The sequence below is a fragment of the Myripristis murdjan genome, chromosome 22 (assembly GCF_902150065.1).
Source record: "Myripristis murdjan chromosome 22, fMyrMur1.1, whole genome shotgun sequence".
In the NCBI taxonomy this organism is placed as follows: Eukaryota; Metazoa; Chordata; class Actinopteri; order Holocentriformes; family Holocentridae; genus Myripristis; species Myripristis murdjan.
Genome location: NC_044001.1, coordinates 8,603,545 through 8,624,386, shown reverse-complemented (window position 1 = coordinate 8,624,386; position 20,842 = coordinate 8,603,545). Strand labels below are relative to the sequence as shown.

Below are 20,842 nucleotides of genomic sequence, written 5' to 3'. Positions count from 1 at the left end.
TCGCAAGCAAGCGGCACATACAGTATTCTGTACTGTAAGTGCATACCGCATGTGTTATGCATATATTAAGCTAGGAAATGAGTGTAACTCTAATGATACGGTGCATTATGCTGGATCCTTTGACGCTGTTCTCTGGGTTGGGGAGGAGGGCTGTGCTAATTCTGGCCAATCACAGAGACAGTCCATTTTTTTCTCTCCTTCTCAGTGACTAGGCCTGTCAGGCCCATTTGTTAGAATAATTATATGGCTGTTAGCAGCATCCCAGCTTAAAATAAAATTAGTAATGGCTTGGTTTAAAGCAGCAGAGGCATCGCACGAAATGGCTGCTTAAGATATTACCAGGCAAGGCGTCAGCAGATAAAAACGTTTTAGGAACTGTTGCACCACACGTGTCTTCATGCACTGCAAACGTCTTGATCTGAGTATTCACAGCTTTACTGTACGCAGTGATTTCTTGTGAGTTTACAAGCAGAGCAGGAGGCATGCGGCTGTTTTTCCAGCAGGGTGTCCTGGACAGAGACAGACACATGTCCCTGTCCTGCCTCTCGCGCCTCTTGCTCCACAGCGAGCTGTGCTCCTCTAGTTTATTTTGAGGTGGTCTTATCACAGCTGTTGTATCTGTGGTGGCAGCCTGTCCGAGCCCCTCGCCACTCTTCCTTTTCCCCTCTCTAAGCCCTTGCTGCTGGTAAGACCCTGTTTGCTCATTTACCCTGCTTGTTTACATTGAAATAGTGTAAAACAATTTTTTTAGAGCAGTCAGTAATGCTATGCTTTAAAGTACATGGTTTAAAGTACACCTCTTGTCATTCTTAAATGTATTTAATTGCGTGCTTGTGCTGGACATTAGGTTGTTTACTTGGAAATTAATTTGGCTATATCATACCTAACCCATGATTCTGAACCTTGCCATGTTTGATAAATCAGACTTGAGATAGTAGTTGAATTTAGCATAACCTTCTCATGTCTGCAAGATCAGGAAAAGACACAGTTTATATCAAGGAATCTAAATCTAGGAAGAGACACAATATTGTCCTTTCTTCTTGATTTTCCTGGGAATGCACCACCAGTATTAGATCCTATGCAGTGTGAAGAAATCAATCATGACTTTCACTTGCCTCCAGTAATATATTTATAGATGAATTTCCATTTGAATAGCTAGTCATCTCCACTTAAAATATTTAATATACATGGGGTCAGTTATGCAACATTGATTTTTATTGACTATTAATAGTTGGAAAGTGCAGCTATTGTGCACACAACCACTGACATTGACATCAATAAGAGTGGAATAGAAATAAATAAATAACTTGCCCATATTAAGAAGTTCTTAAAATAGACTGTGGGTCTGGAACAGGTGCCATGTGCTCTGCTTGTGAAAGCACAGGGAGTGTGAAGGCTGCATAGGCAGACTAATTTTATGCACATAAACAGGCCCCAGCTTCAAGCCTTAAGAACACAAGAGGCAAACAGGCACTGAGATTTTCCTGTGCGGGGTTTTATTGAAAGTATCACACATTTTCTATCAGTATGCCACACTGATGAGGCCGTGAAATGACTCTGACTGCAGCTGATTGTTGGTAAATTGTGTGCTCTCACATTTTGCCTAAGAAGGGATTCAAAAAACCAATTTCTTGATCTACACCAATATTTTCCTCAGTTGCCTAATGAGTTTAGACAAATGAACTTTCAAGAACAAGGAAAAATACAATCCTATGACATGGCACTGCATTACTTTAGCTGATTGAAATAATATTGTATGTGTGTTATAGAGCAGCAAGAAACAACTAGAATTATGAGAAGATGGTGTATTCTGTCCACGGAGCTGCATCACCTCAGAAAATAATTCAGCAGTTAGAAGTGCCTTGCTCAAAGGCACCGTGGTAGTACTTGCTGAAGGAGCGTGAAGTGAATATGTCTCATTCACTTGCCATGCTTGTATGTTCCCAGTAGATTTGAGGAGTCAAACCGGGGAACTTTCATTCACAAATCCTTTCCTCTAAATTTTAGACTACCTCCACCATTGAGCAGATCAAGCAGCTGCTTATATAAAGTGTCGTTGCTTGAATCCCTGTCAGAGTGTGTCATGAGAGACTAATTTTTAGGACAACAAGGTGAAACAGGCTCTTTGCTGTGGTTCATAACAAAAACCTTACTATTTTCCCCTCAGCACTAGCTCAGAATAATGGAGGCTTGTCAGGAGAGCAGCCCTGCGCCGGTGGGTCCCCAGGCGGAGCCAGCCGAGGGTCGGCACATTGACCTGACAGAGGACCTGGGCCAGCAGCTGGAGGACATCATTAGCACCTACCAGGCAGCTGAGATTCCCGCTGAGCCAGAGGACGTGGAGGAGGTCACAGCCGTCAAAGAGGCAGACACCCGCAAGGACCAGAAACTGGAGAAGAAGATGCTCAAAAACCTAGGTGGTGTTCCTTTCTTTTTTTAAAATAATGTTTTATTGATTTTACCCGAGGTGGGTTTGATTCAGCTCTGTCAGCACAAGTCAAAGTTGTACTGAAACTGATAGGTATGTAAGCATAGCTGTAATGTGTGTGAGTGCATCCGTCCTCAACAGACCTGCAGGCCAAATAACGTTTCCAAATACCTTTTTATGGTCTGGTTTAGATTACTTGTGCACCAAATGAGTGGAGCTTTTTTTTTTTTTTTTTTTTTTTATACACAATAAATTTAGGTATTAGGTATTCCAAAATCATTTTAGTATTTCGTCTTTTCTGTTCAACCACTCACCAGACACTGCCAGACGTATCTGACCGAGGTCTGATGTTTAACATGTGCATCATTCTCTCTGTGCTGGCTATTCAGGGAAGGAGGCCATGCTGTTGATGCAAAGTTTGAACAAACTTGGCACTCCAGAACAGAAACTGGAGGCCATCATCAAGAAGCACGCTGAGCTGGTGAGTGAATGACACATCAGATGTATGTAAAAAATAAAAAATAAAATAAAAATAAAAATAAAAATTGAAGGAAATGTGCAGGGAGGGAGCTATGCACTCAGGCACTCAGGCACATTTGTGTGGGTGTGCTTTGTCTGTGTTTGGACAAATGTGTTTGTTTTCGTAGCTGGAGGAGCACAGGAGTGATCAGAAACAGCTGAAGGCTCTGCAGAAGAAGTTACTCCAAGTGATGAAGGAGAAGGACCAGCTGCAGAGTGAGCACAGCCGGGCCGTCCTGGCTCGCAGTAAACTGGAGGGGCTCTGCCGGGAGCTGCAGAGGCACAACAAGACCCTGAAGGTACCTCCGTTCCTCAAGAGCACCCTGTCATTTGTGCTCTTATGTCGTCATTGTTGATCACTCATCACATTTTTTTTTTTTTCAATGAAGTTTCTAACATTTGATCTTTTGGCGCATATGGACATGACATTTATAATGACTGAATCCTGACATACAGTTAGTACGTACAAAGGCATAAAACTGCACTTTAGGTGATTTTGCATGCTTGCAGCTCCAAATGGCAGTGAGAGATGACGGTTGGCAACAAAAAATTAAGGGTTAACTCGCTAAGCCGAGACAATTTATACTGAGGATTTGACTATTTCCACTTCCTTACAGTATCCAGACATGACACCTTATTTTTAGGATGCATCTACTAGGTCTCAGTTAAGGAAGATGGGTCTGTCTTCTCCATTCCAGCCCCATTATGTGATTTAGGCCGATAAGACGGATGCATTTTACATGAGAATCTTGCCTAGTGCAGCTTTAAGCACTGGTGGGCATATGAGCGCGCATATGGGGCGCTGAATTGCTCTGACTGCCTTGTTGATTGTGTGATGGCTGAGGCTTTAATGCCATGCTGTAACCGCAAATGAATTTTCATAGCATTGAGGTGCTTTGGGTTCTAACGTCGATCTTGGGCATACAGGAGGAAACCCTCCAGAGGTGCAGGGAGGACGACCTCAAGAGGAAGGAGATCACCACCCACTTCCAAGGCACGCTCAGTGAAATTCAGGCCCAGATCGAGGAGCACAGCAACCGCAACACCAAGCTGTGCCAGGAGAACAGCGCCCTGGCAGAGAAGCTCAAGGGGCTCATTTCACAGTATGACCAGAGAGAGGCGGTATGGGCCCCTGACACGTAATTTAGTTGACATGGGTTAAAAATAGAACATGCAAGTAATTCTTTGCGCTTGGTTTAACCAGCATGGAAAATGAGGTGCATGATGTTTGGCGCACAGGAAATCCATTGAAAGCGGCTCATTATTTGATGTGATTGTCTTGCAGAACCTGGAGAAGGTCTTCAAGCACAGAGATCTGAAAGAAAAGCTGCTGGAAACCAAACTTGCACAGGCAAACATGATGCTGAAGGAGGCTGAGGAGAAGCACAAGCTGCAAAAAGAGCATGTAAGCTTTGTGTATCACATTTGTTGAGTGGTACAGGCATTTTAATATCACATTTGCAATTCTAATCTCTTAATGCTCACATTCATGGAAAATTTCAATGTTCCACAGCTGCTAAAACAGGCGGCAGAGAGTAAATTGCAAGTGAAGGTCATGAGAGAGCAAGAAACTGATATGAAGGCCCAGGTACAGTAACAGGGCAACATGGACAAAATTATGTTTTGTTTTTTTTTTTCTACCTGCCTGCAGGCATAATGTTTTTCCCACCATTTTTCTCCAGCTCGCTCTGTACTCCGAGAAGTTTGATGAATTCCAGGGCACGGTATCAAAGAGTAACGGTGTCTATGCAAGCTTCAAACAGGACATGGACAAGGTAAGAGCTGTTCTCTCATGCATCAACCACAGAATACATTACTTAAATAACATCCTTTATTGAATTTCACAGACAGGAATTAGTTTATTTATTTATTTGCAGACATGAAAATGATAAAATAGTGAAATAAGTGAGAAAAAAAATCACTCAGTGTTAAGGCGGAGATTTAAAAAAAATTCCCAAGGGGCTTGCAAAAAGATTTCAAGTGAAACAGGAAAAAAATGACAAACAAACTACACATTCCCACATCCCATTTTGGTTGTTATTTTTAGAGGTGGCTTTGATTGTGAATGGCGTAACGTGGCTTTGTGTGTCGTAGATGTCCAAGAAGATGAGGAAGCTGGAAAAGGAGTGCATGTCGTGGAAGAGTCGCTTTGACGGCTGCAACAAGACTCTCATTGACATGGTGGCAGATGTAAGGAATGTTTTTTTTTTCTTTAAGCCATTTATAAACTGATGGTCCTGCGTAGCTCAATATGTACAGCACAGCACTTACACCACTAGGTGTACTACGGGGTTTGTTTCCTGCTGGGGTCACATATGCTTTGCTGAAATGAATGTACTCTATGGTGCTTTGGATCCTCCATATGGCATTTGTTGTGTTGTTGATGATAAGGAAGAAAAAAAGATAATGACACTCAGTGATAGTTTTACTGATATCTTCCATGCATTTCTATCCCTTGCAGAAAGCCGTGAAGGAGAAGGAGTTTGAGCTTTTCCTCGTTAAGAACCAAAAGCTTGAGAAGCTGTGCAGGGCTTTGCAAGAGGAGAGGAAGAGTCTGTATCAGAAGGTGCAGGAGGCTGGTGGTCATCCGACTGACGACGCCTCTGAGCTGACGGAGAAGGAGGGCTGCAAGGTGCTGGAGATCCCTGATGTGAAGCCTGAGGAGACTCATGCTGTCCCGCCCGCCGCAGCCTCCTCTGCTGCCCTGCCCGAGGCCCCGAAAGCCACACCCACTCTGGAAACGCCGCTGACGAAGGAACTGGCCAACCTGAAAGCTGAGCAGGCCCTTCTGCAGGAGATTGCCAGCTCATTCACAATCTCTCATGTCATACCTGCAGAGGTGCTTAACCAATCACATGGACTCACTGAGGGCACCCAGGATCCAGAGGAGCAGCACACAAGGGAGAGCAATGGCGAGCAAATCCTAGAAGCCTCCGCCCCGGTGAACGGCGCCGATCATGAAGCCGTGGAGGATGGACGCCAAGAACAGAGAGATTTGGAAATGGAGTCAGTCGATTAATGCAGAAACTGCTGTGAACAGAATATCCTCAAAACTAATTCATATGAAATTCATTGCAATAAAGAAAAAAGGTTGGCCTTGTGTGCAGTGTCTGCTCCTGATGTGTCAAATGCAAAACAACAAATGATTAAAAAGGAAGGTCAAACTCTTCCCTTACAGTTGCGGTTTGAAAAAATGAACCACTTTCATGCTTTGAGGCTTGACCAACAGAATCAAAACCTAAAAAAAAAAAAAAAAGTTTCAAGACATCTTTTTCCTCACTGTCCACCTTCAGACCAAAAGGTTAAGCAAAGTGATGTCTCTTAAAGCTCTGAATCCCTCATGTCTCCAGCGCATTAAGCCTCTATGGCTTCTTCCATAAGGTCACAGAGTCTATGCTCTGTTGTAGACTGAATTAGCCTTTACCCTCATGCACAAAGCTGCTTCCTTATACACACACAGCAGCTGAATTGCTTATTTATTGGTTCATGTCTGCTGGAAGAGACAGAGAGGTCACTAGGTGCAATATTGCCCCAACTACTCAGTAAATTATTTGCACATTATTAAATGTTCTCTTACAAACTGTATTACCAAATACTGGAGTTAGAATCGATTAAATAAAAAATGTATTCTGTATGACTGTTGTTATACCATGAACAAACAAAATCCTATCCATGCTCAGTTAAAAACTTAGACTAGTTAACATGAACTGCTGATGTAAACGAATAGATCAACTGGTTTATGTTTCAGAATGAGTTAGAGGACAGATTTCCCTTTTAGCAGAGCCTCAGCAGAAAATTTGAAGACCATCCATTGTTTCCTCCAGTTGCCCGGGGTGGACTTTGAAAGAAAGGAGGGGTTGTGTTTACATGGTATACTGATAAAAAGCTGCACATCTTGTGTAATTATTACAGATCTTTGCCCACATGAAACATGGCTGAGAGAGTGGAGCAGACCGCGCTCTCTTGTGTGAACGCTCTCGCTACTTTTGTTGAAAACGGGAAAGCTCTGCTGGACCTTGCAAAGAAGGAGAGCAAGGAAGGTAGGTTGTACTTTGTAGGGTTACACAAGTGCACATGAAAATAAATGTTAAACATTTGGCAAGCAAGTTATAGCTGCCTATATGTTGAACAGCCATACATTGCGTCAATCATTTAACATGAAAAACATACCCGAACACACAGTTGCTGATTAACATTTTCTATAGAATAACGTGTTTTCTATATCTCAGGCTCCTTTGAGGAATTCATCAGGCAGAAAATCCGCATAGAAAGAAACCAGTCGCTGTTGGGTTTGATTGACGCTGGTGCAGCAATGTATACAAGGTTTTGAGCAGGAACCACATCAGTACCCTATGACTAATAACTTTATTAGTTATAGGGTATTGATTTAGCATTTTATAACTTTGTGTTACTTTAAACTTTCATAGCATCACAGATTCTGTTTTACAGCATCAGGAATGCAGAGATGAGTTGCTTACTTCTCCTCTCTGACTTCACAGCCTGTCTGTTAGGAGAAAAAAGGATGCGGAAGACCTGTGGAGAAACAGCTATCAGTAAGACCACATGAAAAATTTATTTCTACATTTCTGGGCACAAGTGGTGCACACATCTTGGGGGGAGCACTGGTCCTGAATTCTTCCTTGATCCCTTGTTCATTTTTTGGTTCATGGAATTGTTTTTGCGGATTCATTTCTAGTACAAAGTGTCAAATTTTGTCTCACTTTGGCTAACCTTCCCATATATCCAACTGAGATTCTTGCTTAAATTAGTCTAATAGGACAAAAGTGAGCCTCCATATATTCATTTAATAAGCAAAAACTATGATCTTACACTCAACAGGCCCCATGATCTTTGAACTAATTTTGAACAACCCTAAAGACTTTGACTTCTGCAGGTGTGCTGCTTTGCGGGATGCTCTGGAGGACTTTTTACAGTTGGGAGTGAGTTATGGCATATTGTCGGTATTAAAAAAAATCCACAACATGGTCATTCCCTGCATGTTTTTTTTTATATTTATTGATTGTGCTTGATTGAAACAGGTGCAGTGGGATGCCTTTTTGGAGCACTTGGATGATGAGTTACATCTGAGTGCTAAAACAGTGGATCGGGGCCATCAGGCCAAGTGTATCTCACCACAAACACCTCTCATCAATGCCAGGACTGGAGAGTGGGTGTGATTGCTTTTAATTCAGTGCTCTTTAGAAAAAAAAAATCTTTATCAGTTAAAGATGCGGACTTCGCACAACTTTAATTCGCTGTGTTTTACAGAAGTTTAACACTGGAGAAATACCTTGGGCAAGGTAAAAAGACTCTGCTGGTGTTAATCCGTCAGTTCTCCTGCCTCCTTTGCCGTCTCCATCTTAAAGATCTGGCGACAAATCAGGTAAGCACCAGATGCAAGACAAATAGTATTTATAAAGAACTCTCTTTAACATTTGTCATGACCTGCTATGAAAGGAGAACACTATGACAACCAGAAAAGTTAGACAGTCATATAAAAAAAAAACAACAGAATCAGAAGATTATCGATCTTCAAGGGACAATTGGGTCACATGCAGTATAATTTACTTTAACCACACATAGATATGAATTAACTGCTTATTTGTCTATTTGTTTGAAATGACATATTTGAAATTCATTTTTTATTTTGTTTTGCAGAGACTCCTGGATGCACATTCAGTGAGAGTGGTGGTAATCTCATTTGGCTGTCAGCAGGGGGCTTTGCATTGGCTGGAGGAGACAGGCTGTCAGTACGACATGCTGCTGGACCCACACAGAAAGGTCAGTCAATGTCACAAGGCAGCACAGATTATGACTCATGGTGTTCCTCACGGTAATGATTAATGTTTTCTGGATTGCAGACATACAGCGCGTTTGGTTTAGGAGCATCTCTGAAGAAAGTATTAAACTTCAATAACATGCTGCGCTATGCTGAATATGTGATGGACAATATGGAGTTTCCAAGAGGGCTTCCATCTATTGAGGATGACATGTTTCAGGTAAAATGGCTCATGCAGCTTCAGGTTGAGGGCAGCAGGAGCTAAGAGGTTGGACAGAAAAGCTGGTGACTTTATTTCTTACCTGGATTTAGAAAAAAAAAAGCTTAACTTAACTTTTGAATAGCCAAAAAAAAAAAAAAAAAAAAAAAAAAGAGTTTAAATTAGACAAAGCTTTGTCGATAGAGGGCGCTGATGAGTAACCAACTGTGTCATCAACATAATTATGAATAGAGCTGTTAGTAACTACTGAGCCCAGGTCATTTATGCATAATGTGAACAGGATAGGACCTAGTATTGAGCCCTGTGGCACCCCTATTATAACGCCAAGGACACCCGACTGAGTTTAAAATGCAATGCTCAGATTTAAAGTGTGCTAAAATATCATAAAACATCATAAAACATCTTTCTACCCTCATATGTTCTTTCAGTCAATATTTTTTTTGATAGATCATCACTCCATGCCTTTTTTCCATAATCATTGCAATTTTTACATTAAAAGATTAAAGGATATTTACATTTATATCTATTTTTTGTTTATTTTTCCCTGTGTATTTCAGCTGGGAGGAGACTTTGTTTTGGATGAACATGGGAGGGTGCTGTTCTCCCACTGCTGTCAGAGTCCCATAGACCGACCCTCAGTGGAGGGTGTGCTAGCTGCATTATAAAGATTAAATATCTTCATGTACAATACAGATGAATTAGAGGTTAACAGAGATACAGATAATTTACTTTTGTACCAAAGTTAGCATTAGAGTGACGATCAGGTTGCAAACTGATCCTATGGCAAAACTGGCAGTGAGGTATAAGGAACAGAAGTTTCATTGGAAAAATCTATTTCAATATATTACATAACAAGTTTTTGGAAATCAAAAATGTAAGATTGTGTTACTTTACTTTTATGCCAGTGATCATTTTGACTGAGTAGATGTATTTTGCAATGAGGCTTTGATTAAAAATTAAACCCTTTAATGAACTATTCATAATTATTGTCACAGATGCAAAACTATAACACACTGCTTCAAAATGGTATGTGAAGCTCTGACCTTGGTCATACAGTTACAGTAAATTGAAATCAATGTGCTACATCCAGCACTGTAGGTTTATGATTGTCTATCACATGAGTAAATCATTTTTCTTTGGATTAATCAACAGACAGGTTAAACAGAGTAGGGGAGAGTGGGGTAAGTAGTGCCAATTTTTACTTAAAGTGCCTTTAAAGCGAGGGGATTACAGTAATGTCTCCAACTAAAATATGCACATATAGTTTAGGATGTTGTGCATCCCTGGGAACAATCACTTTGGATCTTATATAAACTGTTTGAGAAATATAGGTTTCGAAAAAAAAAAAAGTGGTTTTGTGGCACAACTTGCCCCTGGTGCGGGGTAAATTGTGTCATTAGAGAGAATACACTGTGGTAAATTGTGCCATTGATAATTGAAGTAAAACAGGTCATTTTAACCTCACAAATGATAATGCTATATAAAAACAAAACAAATTCAATACAAAATTATTTATTTAACATTTATTTATTATTTTAACAAGATCACAGGCCACTTTTCTATAACAAGGCCTAGTGCCACATGAACACATACCCAGAACAAAATAAAAAGTTCCAAAATGATCACCTGCAAATCATCTTCACCTGAATCTGAATAGTTTTAGTGATCACAGGTAAGAAGACAATGCACAATAACAATAAAATACAATAACGTAATTTATAGTATATAATCACAAGTTGTGCCACTGGCACAACTTACCCCAGGCCCTTTGGCACAAATTACCCCAAGCCCCCCATTTTGAAAAAAAAATGCATCCCCCAGCTGTTTTGAGCTAACATCATGCTAACTGTATAGACTCATGGTGTAGCTTACTAAAGTACTAAAACCTGTGTGAACTGTTTTAAAATGTTTCTATAATAGTTCAAACACAGCAATCAAAAAACCTTGATCATAGAAATTTTACTTTGGAGGGCAAAAAAAATGTTTTTTGAACTTAAATGTTCTTACCTCTCAAGCCATGTGTCTCCCTTCTTTGTAGGATGAGTGAAATGGATGCCTCTTCAGAAATATGTGGTCACATGATCAGCTTCTTCTATGGTTTTCTAGATAACAGGGGTGGCACTACTTGCCCCTTGGCACAAATGACCCCACTCTCCCCTATAGCTGAAATTATTCATATATCCACTCAATGGAAAGTGTTTTGTTGCCCTCTATACATTTAGTTATCTTTTACTTACACAGTAGCTAAGCAAAGTAACATAAGAATCAGACTGCATCCATTAGTTAAGTGTTATTTTCATTTGCGCCCAGTCCAGGTAGAAATCTCTAACACCAGCACCTTAAAAGTGCATGGAAACACTAAGATGTAAAGTCATATATTCTGATTCTGTTTTATGTGAAGAGCACCATCACAGCCATTTATTAGAGGTAATAATGTGTCTTGTTAATCTTGCATATGGTCTCTCAAATAAGACCAAAAGAAACTGCTGGTCATCTTGAGCCATTTGTGCTCAGCTTTGTTTGTGGTGTCTGTTAGTTAAATTTAAACACCTTGAGTTACATTTTCACAAACATGAAACTAGTTTGTGAGATTACATGTAAGGGCTGTGGCTCTGTGTGAGGCCTGGAGATTGAATCCAGATGTCTGAGGACCATCAGCCTGTTTGTGATGGTTGCAGTAAAGTGTGTTATGAATTGTCTTGTTCATTCACCTCTCTTTCATGTTTAGATATGAATTTGCTCTCTGTCACTCCTCTGAAAAAGAATGGCACGTGTGGCACGCCACTATTGAATGAGAGGGACAATAAAAACATTGAGCAATGGCACGCGCACGTGCTGCGGTTGTGTTCACACTCATTGCACAGTTTAAGGTCAAGCAAGGAAAATAAATTCACTGCATTTCTCAGATTAAAGCATAACTGAAGCGTCATCACTGGTCAGCACTAGAAGACTTGGTGTCAGTCGTTATTAATATTTCGAAAATGAGAAAAGACTTGCTCATCTTATCTCTTTGAACTATCCATCTTTGTTGAATGTTTCTTTTGATGCTGGAGTCTAAAACTATGTGGATGTTTGCTGTACTTATTGTGTGGTATTCCCGTCCTGGGGCACCACAGTAAGAGAAATAGGGATGCTGCCTACCAAGGGCCTAAAACTGAGGGAGGACCCCTGTAGTGTTTGGACAAAAATATCTTTCATTGGTCTCAGATGTATTTTTTCCACGCTTAATTGTTTTCAGGCTGGTTTAAATCTGTAAAACAGCAAACACAAAACTTTCTCAAAAATGAAACATAAATAATACAATCTATTGTGTGAGCTGAGATAAACTGCGGGGGCAAGCAGGGATAAAATTTAGTTACATCTTTCCTTTGCAGACTAAAACACCGTTGACAGATTTTGAACAGGGTATAAAAATCAAAGTATCTTTATGACAAGTGCTTCGCATTATCAGTAAAGTGGTCATAAACTTTAACCTCTGTTAGTGATGAGTCTGTTAAAATGATCAAGAAATAAAGATGTGGTCATGTGTTTGTGGCACTGATGTTTGAACTCAGTAAGGTGAGGTAAAGATGGTGTGGGGATGAAGGGATGGTAAAGGGGCCCAGAGTTCCCATCCATGCCTGGGGGCAGTAACTGCTGACTGTGCCCCTGTTTCTGTGCTGTAACAATGCACCATTATGGTGGATAAGCTTGCCGGCATTCCTTTTAAAGAAAAGATGACAGGTAAATGCCGTGGTTTGCATTAATGGTTTATACTGGAGAGGTTTTGACTGGAGAAAAGATCCTCTAAAGCGGTCAAGATAAAAGTGAGACTTTGTTCAGCACTCTAGCCCCTCCTCCTCTCTTTAAAGACATGTCTCTCCTTAGACCTGCTGAGACCGTTTGATCCAGGAATCTTATCTAGATCTTCCTTGCCACCTCTAGATATGGCAAGTATAGATGAACTCCTTGTCCACACAGGGGATTTTGGGCCTTTTCAAAAGAAAATCACTGTACTTGGTTCCTTCCCACTTGTGCTTTTTGCCTTTATACTAGTTGGGGTTGTTTTCCTGGGGCACACTCCAGCTCACTGGTGCAGGAGCCCCGGATCGGAGCACATCCAGGAGGAATGTGGCTGGACGGAGGCTGAGGTGCGGGAAGTCACGGTTCCCCACTCTGAGGAGTCAGGGTCCTTCAGCCACTGCGAGAGGCTTGAAGTGGACTGGAACAACAGCCAAGACAAATGCAATGAGCTTGACTGGCTCTTGACTTCTAATACAACCCAGCATGTGCCTTGTGACAGTGGATGGGTGTTTGATAAAAATCACAACACTATTGTTACTGAGGTAAGTGTATTTTCTCTCTAATTGGCAAAATATTGTGGGAAGAAACAGATACGAAAAATAAAAGTGCTAAATAATGCCCAAAGTGTCTTCTGTTGTTCTTGTATGATGGAATTCATCCCTAAACTATTTCTGATAAAAAACAAAATCACTTTATTAAACAGTTCATATTCCAGTCCACCTTACAGCTAGAAATAAGACGAGTCATAAAAGTTAGCTTTTATTTTAAATTTAGTTTCCTTTTGTGTAAAAGCTCAAACCAATTTGGCAAAACCAAGTCCACAAATTAAGCCTCCTATTATTTTTCATATATTTTAGTTTGGGTCTCTGGGTCCTACCTTGGGAAAGAGTATTAATATTCCCTGTCCAAGACCACAAAAACATTATACATGAATTTTGATTTGGGGTGAAATTTCTCTTTATTATTGTTTTTTGTCTTTCCCAGTTTTCTTTAGTGTGTGATAAATCCTGGCTGGCTGATCTGTATCAAGTTTGTCTCGCATTTGGATACTTTGTCGGGGCTTTTGTCACTGGCTACTTGGCTGACAGGTCTGTGATGCAGCAATTAATTTTATACATCTTCTGCATGAAGTAGAACAGAGGAGATTAGCACTTCAAAGAAGACATCTCATTATTTTCACTTCACTGTACCCAGTGCCCTCTGTACAGTTCACTGTATATTGAATAGTTCAGTGGTTGAGCTAAATTTCTTTGTGCAGTAATTCTGCTGAACAGACACTGGGATCTTTAATCATTTGCTTGGTGTTCTCACAGGTTTGGAAGAAAGCCGTGCTTCATTGCATCAATGTTTGGCCTTGGCGTCTCAGGAGTAGCAGCCATGTTGTCACCATGGTACCCGCTGATGCTCGTCTTTCGATTTTTACAAGGGTTTTTTGGAAAGGGAGCATGGTCAGCCGTCTATGTGCTGGGTATGTTCAAGCGTCACTCTTAGCCGCTGTTCTGAAACTGCATTCGTTAAGATGTTTATGGAGAAACACACTCATTTTATCAGCCTAAATCACAACATGGCAGCAACAGAGAAGAGCTCTTGATCCCACCTAACTCACATCATGTGGATTACACTGTGCTGTGTGCACTTTAGAGACATCAGGATACATCATTTTCTGGGTAGTGAAATTTGAATTTTTCAGAAAGGAACCTCTTGCTTCTACTACCAACATCGGTCTTGTGCAGCTTTAACCATCTCAGAGCACCTGGTGTGTGGTTTTTAGCAAATCATGACAGTTCGAGCATGCAGTTGACTACAGTATGCAACTTTTTGGTTTGAGACAGGGAGTGTATAATCAGTCCCAGCCTCTTCCTCTCAGCTGGGCAGCTTCACACCCCAACTTGTAATTCCCTAACGGCAACCCAACCTGAAGCTGAAACAAATAACATCCCTGAAGCCAACACAGGCGTTCAAGAAGCAAACAGAAAACAAAGGCAATGTGCAATAAAATAAAGAAAAAATGGCCCTGCCATTGTTGCTGTTGCTATGACGTCCCTGTGCCACGGCTGCTAGCCTCACCCTGACAGCCACAGCCCGGCTCACTGCAGGCTTTGTCCGCAGCAAATGGTAAACGCTCCCAAACATCACACACAAGCCACTTTCAGGCAGATGAGGAGATTTACTCTGCATTCAACTGTATCGGAAGTTAAAGAGCTCCAAGCTGCTATTTCTGAAATCCAACCTGAATGCACTTGTTTCTAGTGCTTTTGCACGGAAAACATGGATGTCTGCAGCTATTTCATGTTTGCATGGCAATTGTTCAGGTTTTTCGGGCTATTTTATAGCTTTTATTGGTCCATATTACCAAAAACATAATGTTATGTTAACAAGTTATTTTCACTAAAACACAACACATGCTGATAATATGACACTCTGGGTGTTACAGCACATTTTCACGACATAAAAAACCATACCTACTAAAATAAAGACTAAAATAAAACACAATGATCATGCTGATGTGACATGTCTCCATATTTGTTATGTTAACCTCAAAAAGTTGCATATTGTAGCTAGTTCTATCAATCATCTGTGTATGGCAAGAGTATCTCCGGGAGAATGGTTGGTCTAAAAGCTGTTATCTTTTTTTTTTTTTTTTTAACACAGTGATTGAGTTCTTTGGCTCAGAGAACAGGAAGTTTGTGTCTGTGGTGACCCGGACTTTCTACTCCAGTGGCATGGTCATTCTGCCTGGCCTGGCATATTTGCTGTCCTCTTGGAAAAGTCTACAGCTGGCAATGAGTCTGCCCTGCTTCCTGTTTATCTTCTACTATTGGTAGTGTTGCACATTAACACACACATTCAAAAACATGCACTGATCCGAGCCAGCTCAGAATCAGCGCACACACCAAGTGCATCTACGGAAACATGTCACACTCATGAACCCTCACACAAATACAGACAAACACGCACACACACATACAGCATGTCTTTCTCATCCCAGTATTGAAATAATTACAAGAGCACTGCTGGATAGTTCTAGTTTTTGGCCAATCATTGTCAGTAAATACATGAAAATAATGATGTTATGCCGATTTTACCTTGGATGCCATTTTTGTGAGCTTTATTTGTCTAAATTGTGGACTGAAATATAGGAGGTTATCTTCTTTTAAAGGCTTGTTCCTGAGTCTCCCCGCTGGCTGTTTTCACAGAGAAGATTTAAAGAGGTTATGAGGGTTGCTGAAATCATCGCCAAGAGCAACGGGAATACCTTACCGGGGAATTTCAGAGAGGTATGACAGTATCTCTGAACACAAAATGTATGACTGGCTGATCACCAGGGGCGGATTTAGTGTTTTTGTGGCCTAAGGCAAACACAGGCATGGGGCCCTCCACATCCCTGATCCACCTTGTCCATCCTTATTAGCTGCAGCCAGACACTCCATAGCTCGCTCTGTCTGTCATACGGTTGCCCTAATTTTCCCCCAAGGAAGCTGAAATTTGGCAAGAAGGTGAAGTGTGTGTGCATGTGTGTGAAGGTGTGTGTTTGTGTTCATGCCAGTTGGTTAAAAGGGAGCATGGCAAAGGCAAATAACTACAAAATTGTAGTTATTTGCCTTTGCCATGCTCCTTTTTCACGTAACATGGCCACAGTTTATAGAAACACATAGACAGGCATACACATACACACAGACAGTTTCATTGGTGACAGTTTGACCCCGCCCTCCACTTTAGCCCCGCCCCCTTGCATAGGTTCCTGCAGAGGTTCCTGTTTCATTGTAGTGGGTTAAGCCCCGCTCCCTCTTGTACTATTGGTCCATCAGTTCATTGATCCACAAAAGTCTATGCATTCATTGGCCCCAAAAGCTGCTCCCACCTAATAGCAGCCACAACTTTCTATGTATACGGCTGAAATTTACCATAGAGGTCAAGTGTCTGTGAAGTTGTGTGTGTGTATGTGTGTGTGTGTGTGTGTGTGTGTGTGTGTGAATACATGCGTGCGTGGATGCATGCGCGTACCTGGTCGCAGCTATTGTGAATCCATCTCTTCACCAGTCATCACACTGTTGAGTCTGCAATGATTTGGGCCAGATTTACTAAGAAAAAGGTGCCATTTACTGTGAATTTTGCGCTGCGTTGCACCCGTGGGTGTCACCAATCATCTAAGAGCTCGTATGAAAATGAACACAGGGAATTTGTGATTCCCTAATTACCATGGACTGGCACTTCTGCACATAAAGCATTCTAATGACATTTTTGCATATGAATTTTAGAAATGCAGACTTGTATAACTTGATGAGGTGTTTATGGGGCCCTTGCCAAACAGTCAAGTCCACCTCTGCTGATAGCTTTTTTTCCCAGTAAAAAATACACTCTCTGGACCAATTTGGCTGTTGGCCAAGTTTCAAAATCAGTGAAAGCGAGTGGACAGGGTAAATCCGATTTACAATTAAATGTAATCTTTTTCAGATAGGTCTTGTGGAGGAGAAGAGAGACGTTAATCCTAATCCTGTATCCATTATGGATTTGTTCAGGACACCAAATATAAGAAGAAACACGTTCATTTTAACCTATGCTTGGTAAGTGACTTTCAGCAACTTCTCAAGGTTTATCATACAATCTTTATAGATTATAGATTGGTTATAGTCCACACAATAACATGTCATTGCTCATCATAGTAGGACATCATAGGATATGATGTCAAGTGTGTGAAAAGTTTAATTTGCAGGGATTTTCAAACTTTTCCCTGCTCCAGACTGCCAAGTTGACTTTCATTAACCCACAGACCCCCAATAGAAATGATATGAAAATATATTCTGGCTTATGCTAAGTGTTGAAGTGTTAAACTCCACCTTCAGCACCTTAGATATGAATTAGACATCCTTGACAAATCGATATCATTGTTATGAGCTGTATATTCTGTACATGTTTAGCTGAGTGACTGAACTTGAAGTGATGATTTCTGTCAAAAGTAGATTTAAATGGATAAAATTAGACACATTATTTAATTATTTCCTCTCTTCAGGTTTACAAGCACGGTTGTGTTTCAAGGCCTGATCCTGCGCCTGGGGATCACCGGCGACAACCTCTTCTTGGATTTCTTCATCTCTGCCGTGGTGGAGCTTCCCACCGGCCTGATCTTCTACCTGCTGGTGGACCGGGTCGGCCGGCGCTCCCTCATGGCCATCACCAACTTCATCGGGGGCATCGCCTGCCTCATAGTTCCATTTGTTTCAATGGGTTGGTGTCACCGTGGCAACACTTATGGACCTCTAACATTTTGGAATTGAGCTACTAGTTCCTTTATTCAGCACTAATGTGAATATTACTTTTTCTGAATCACTTGTATCTTAACAAAAAAAAAAAAAAAAAACATCTCAAGACATAATATTTTAGCATATTTATCCTGTCTTTTGTGTCACCCCGTCAGATTTTGCCTGGTTGAAGAAATCAGTTGCCATCATCGGGAGGCTTGCTGTTGCAATTGGATTTGAGACGGTGAACTTTGCCAACACAGAGATGTATCCAACACCTCTTAGGTATGAAACTGTTCACCCTTGCTATATATATATATGGAGAGAGAGAGAGAGAGAGAGAGAGAGAGAGAGAGAGAGAGAGAGAGAGAGAGAGAGAGAGAGAGAAAGGATTTTTTTGGATGCTTTGAATGCCATTAAACAAGTTGAATCTGATAGGCTTTTTACAGTCATTTTGAGAAATATTCGTTGCCAGAAGAAGACCAAAGAGAAAAGAGCTACATGTTTTAAAGGAAAATTCAAATTATAAATTCAAAGATGGGAGAAGCTAAAAAATGTCAGTTGTTCACTGTTGAAAAATATACAGTGACGCTGGAAAGACTGACTTTTTTTTGTGTATCAAAGATGCTCCCTTCTAAAATCCGGTTCCCATGTACATTGCTATTGCTACATTAAAATAAAAAACAATTGTTTAACAGTGGAAGGTTTGCTGAGACTGTTTATTCTTTACCACACCTCCTGCTTCACATTAAGGAACTACCCTTTAACTCAGTGAGAATAATATCAATGTACTGTGTTTTGATCAACAAGGATAATGACTTGAAATACTGAAGCTCTTCCCTCATTCTTGTGATTTCCTTTCTACCACAGAAACCTGGGCTTGTCCGTTTGCTCATCAGCCAGTGATCTTGGAGCAATCGTGGCCCCGTTTCTGCTCTACAGACTGGCCAGTATCTGGCAGGATCTGCCTCTTTTTCTTTATGGTAATTTAAAGAGTTAAAGCCTTCTTCCATCTGCCACCATGTTCTTAATCGGAAAATTAGTTTATTTTCAAAAGAATTCAGCCCTGTGAATGCCCATCCCTAAACGATGCCAACCAAAGACTGTCCATGCCCTGTGAAAGGTTTATTTTATTTATTTCAGGTGCAATGTGTGTACTGTACAGTGGATTAGTAACGCTGCTGCCTGAGATGAGAGGTGTCGCCCTGCCAGAAACCACAGAAGACATGGAGAATCTAACAGGGTAAGGAACTTATAAAATTATAAAACATCAAGAGAAAAACTCAGTGCAAAACTCAAAGAAGCTTAAAATCTTACACCACTCGTCAACTGATGCTAGACAGCGCAACCAGGCAGCGAATGCACCAGATATTCTTGTGCTCTTAAAATGTTCCTGTATAATAGAGAAGAGAAAGAAAAGAAAAATGCCAGGAAAGTGTTGTTTTATGATGCAAGGAGCAAGATCAGGTACAAGATAGCGAGAAGGGTGTGTTTGTGGGGGGTGTTAGCAGGAAAGGTGTGGGAGAAGGCGACAATCTGTGATATCTGGGAGACAAAAATATGCCTGCAAACCAAGACTGACTGTGACTGCTAGATTTGGAAGGCAGATTCATGCTTGTGTCCCTAATTTGGCTTTTTTTTTTTTTTTTGTGGATTGCATCTTTTGGCAGGGGGAAGAGCAAGTCAAAGGTTGCAGAGAAAAATGGGTCAATTATATGATTGGAGAACAAAGCCTTGACCAGAGACCATTGGTTTGTCTGGATTATTGTTCCCACATGCTGTAAAATGTCTATCTATCTATCTATCTATCTATCTATCTATCTATATACTGTGTTTACAGTAATATATTGTCCTACTGTTTCACACACATATTTTCTCCTAGTGAGTACTACTGTGAAGCATTGCACTCCTGTTTTATTTGTTTTTCTTCAGTAGACATGCACCCTACTCCTTTGTGAGGTAGACTTATGTTACATTAGCAACTCGAGCTTAAGGATAGTCTGCCTGCAAAATGGCAAATAGGTCGCTGTATGTGCTCTATGAAGATGTAACACAAAAACATGAGGATTGAAATGATTGAAGGTTACATATTTTTGCTGGTGGATAAAAAAAAAAAAAAAAAAAAAACACATTTCAAAAATGTAAAACATTCAGGATTTACGTAAAGCTCATATTGAGAACATAAAAACTCTAAAAGTGAATTTGCAAAATAACCTTGTGTCTGTTTATTCAAATTGATAAACAGAGGGATTATAAGAGACTTGTGTTCTCCATACTGAACGCTGTCCTCTATGCATTTTCTCAGCAACCACACAATAGCCTTGATTGTTCCTGTTTTTGTTGTATACTGTATGTATAATTGGTGGCTGTGTAACTTAAGGCTTTTGTTCCATTGTAAGTTTACCCAGAAAGCTTTGGAGCAGTCAACAAAAGCTGCCCCACATACATGAGTGCCGACTGAATGGGAAGACCTGCAACCATAAATTGTGTTAAAAATCAGCGGTATGCATGCAAGAGAGGGATTTTCTCAAGCGCAAGCGTCCATGTCGCAGCGAGAAGAGGATGGAGAGCTCTCATAGGCGAGCTTGTGCACTTGTGTGAAAATTACCACCGGGGCTCCTCCACCGCCGCTCACACAAACGGCATCACATGATGACTCCTGCCACACGGCTGGAAAATGCCTCACAACTGTACATGCAAGCAGATACAAGGGCCAGCATTAGAGTTATACACCAAAACCTGCACTGTTACTCCTGTAATCGCTGACAAAGTTTTACTTGAATAAAATAAAAGGTTAAAGTTGTACCACAAACATGGGAAGTGTCTGCCTGGCCTGGACATGGATACATGATTAGGACACAGTTTGCCTCACA

General features: G+C 40.9%; 2 protein-coding genes across 2 annotated transcripts; both read left to right on the top strand.

Annotated features, from left to right (window-relative positions):
• Positions 1 to 611: 611 nt before the first annotated feature.
• On the top strand, positions 612 to 6,030 carry txlnbb (taxilin beta b). Its single transcript, XM_030044607.1, has 10 exons — positions 612 to 685; positions 2,168 to 2,417; positions 2,818 to 2,909; positions 3,076 to 3,246; positions 3,875 to 4,069; positions 4,233 to 4,352; positions 4,461 to 4,535; positions 4,630 to 4,722; positions 5,042 to 5,137; positions 5,409 to 6,030. The coding sequence occupies exons 2-10, from the start codon at positions 2,183 to 2,185 to the stop codon at positions 5,964 to 5,966; spliced, it is 1,635 nt and encodes a 544-aa protein (XP_029900467.1). The 5' UTR covers positions 612 to 685; positions 2,168 to 2,182; the 3' UTR covers positions 5,967 to 6,030.
• Positions 6,031 to 12,872: 6,842 nt separating this feature from the next.
• Positions 12,873 to 19,216, top strand: slc22a3 (solute carrier family 22 member 3). Its single transcript, XM_030044867.1, has 10 exons — positions 12,873 to 13,271; positions 13,714 to 13,817; positions 14,043 to 14,197; positions 15,382 to 15,550; positions 15,890 to 16,007; positions 17,185 to 17,294; positions 17,741 to 17,955; positions 18,146 to 18,254; positions 18,840 to 18,952; positions 19,113 to 19,216. Exons 1-10 carry the CDS (start codon positions 12,873 to 12,875, stop codon positions 19,214 to 19,216), a joined length of 1,596 nt encoding a protein of 531 aa, XP_029900727.1.
• The last annotated feature ends 1,626 nt before the right edge of the window (positions 19,217 to 20,842 follow it).

What these genes read in the sequence shown, in the direction of transcription:
- txlnbb (XM_030044607.1), top strand. Translation starts at nt 2,183, where the DNA reads ATGGAGGCTTGTCAGGAGAGCAGCCCTGCGCCGGTGGGTCCCCAGGCG. An exon ending in TCAAGAAGCACGCTGAGCTG is followed by an intron (nt 2,910 to 3,075) that starts GTGAGTGAATGA and finishes TTGTTTTCGTAG; the next exon opens with CTGGAGGAGCACAGGAGTGA. An exon ending in AAACTGATATGAAGGCCCAG is followed by an intron (nt 4,536 to 4,629) that starts GTACAGTAACAG and finishes ATTTTTCTCCAG; the next exon opens with CTCGCTCTGTACTCCGAGAA.
- slc22a3 (XM_030044867.1), top strand. Translation starts at nt 12,873, where the DNA reads ATGGCAAGTATAGATGAACTCCTTGTCCACACAGGGGATTTTGGGCCT. An exon ending in AGTTCCATTTGTTTCAATGG is followed by an intron (nt 17,956 to 18,145) that starts GTTGGTGTCACC and finishes TCACCCCGTCAG; the next exon opens with ATTTTGCCTGGTTGAAGAAA. An exon ending in TCTGCCTCTTTTTCTTTATG is followed by an intron (nt 18,953 to 19,112) that starts GTAATTTAAAGA and finishes TATTTATTTCAG; the next exon opens with GTGCAATGTGTGTACTGTAC.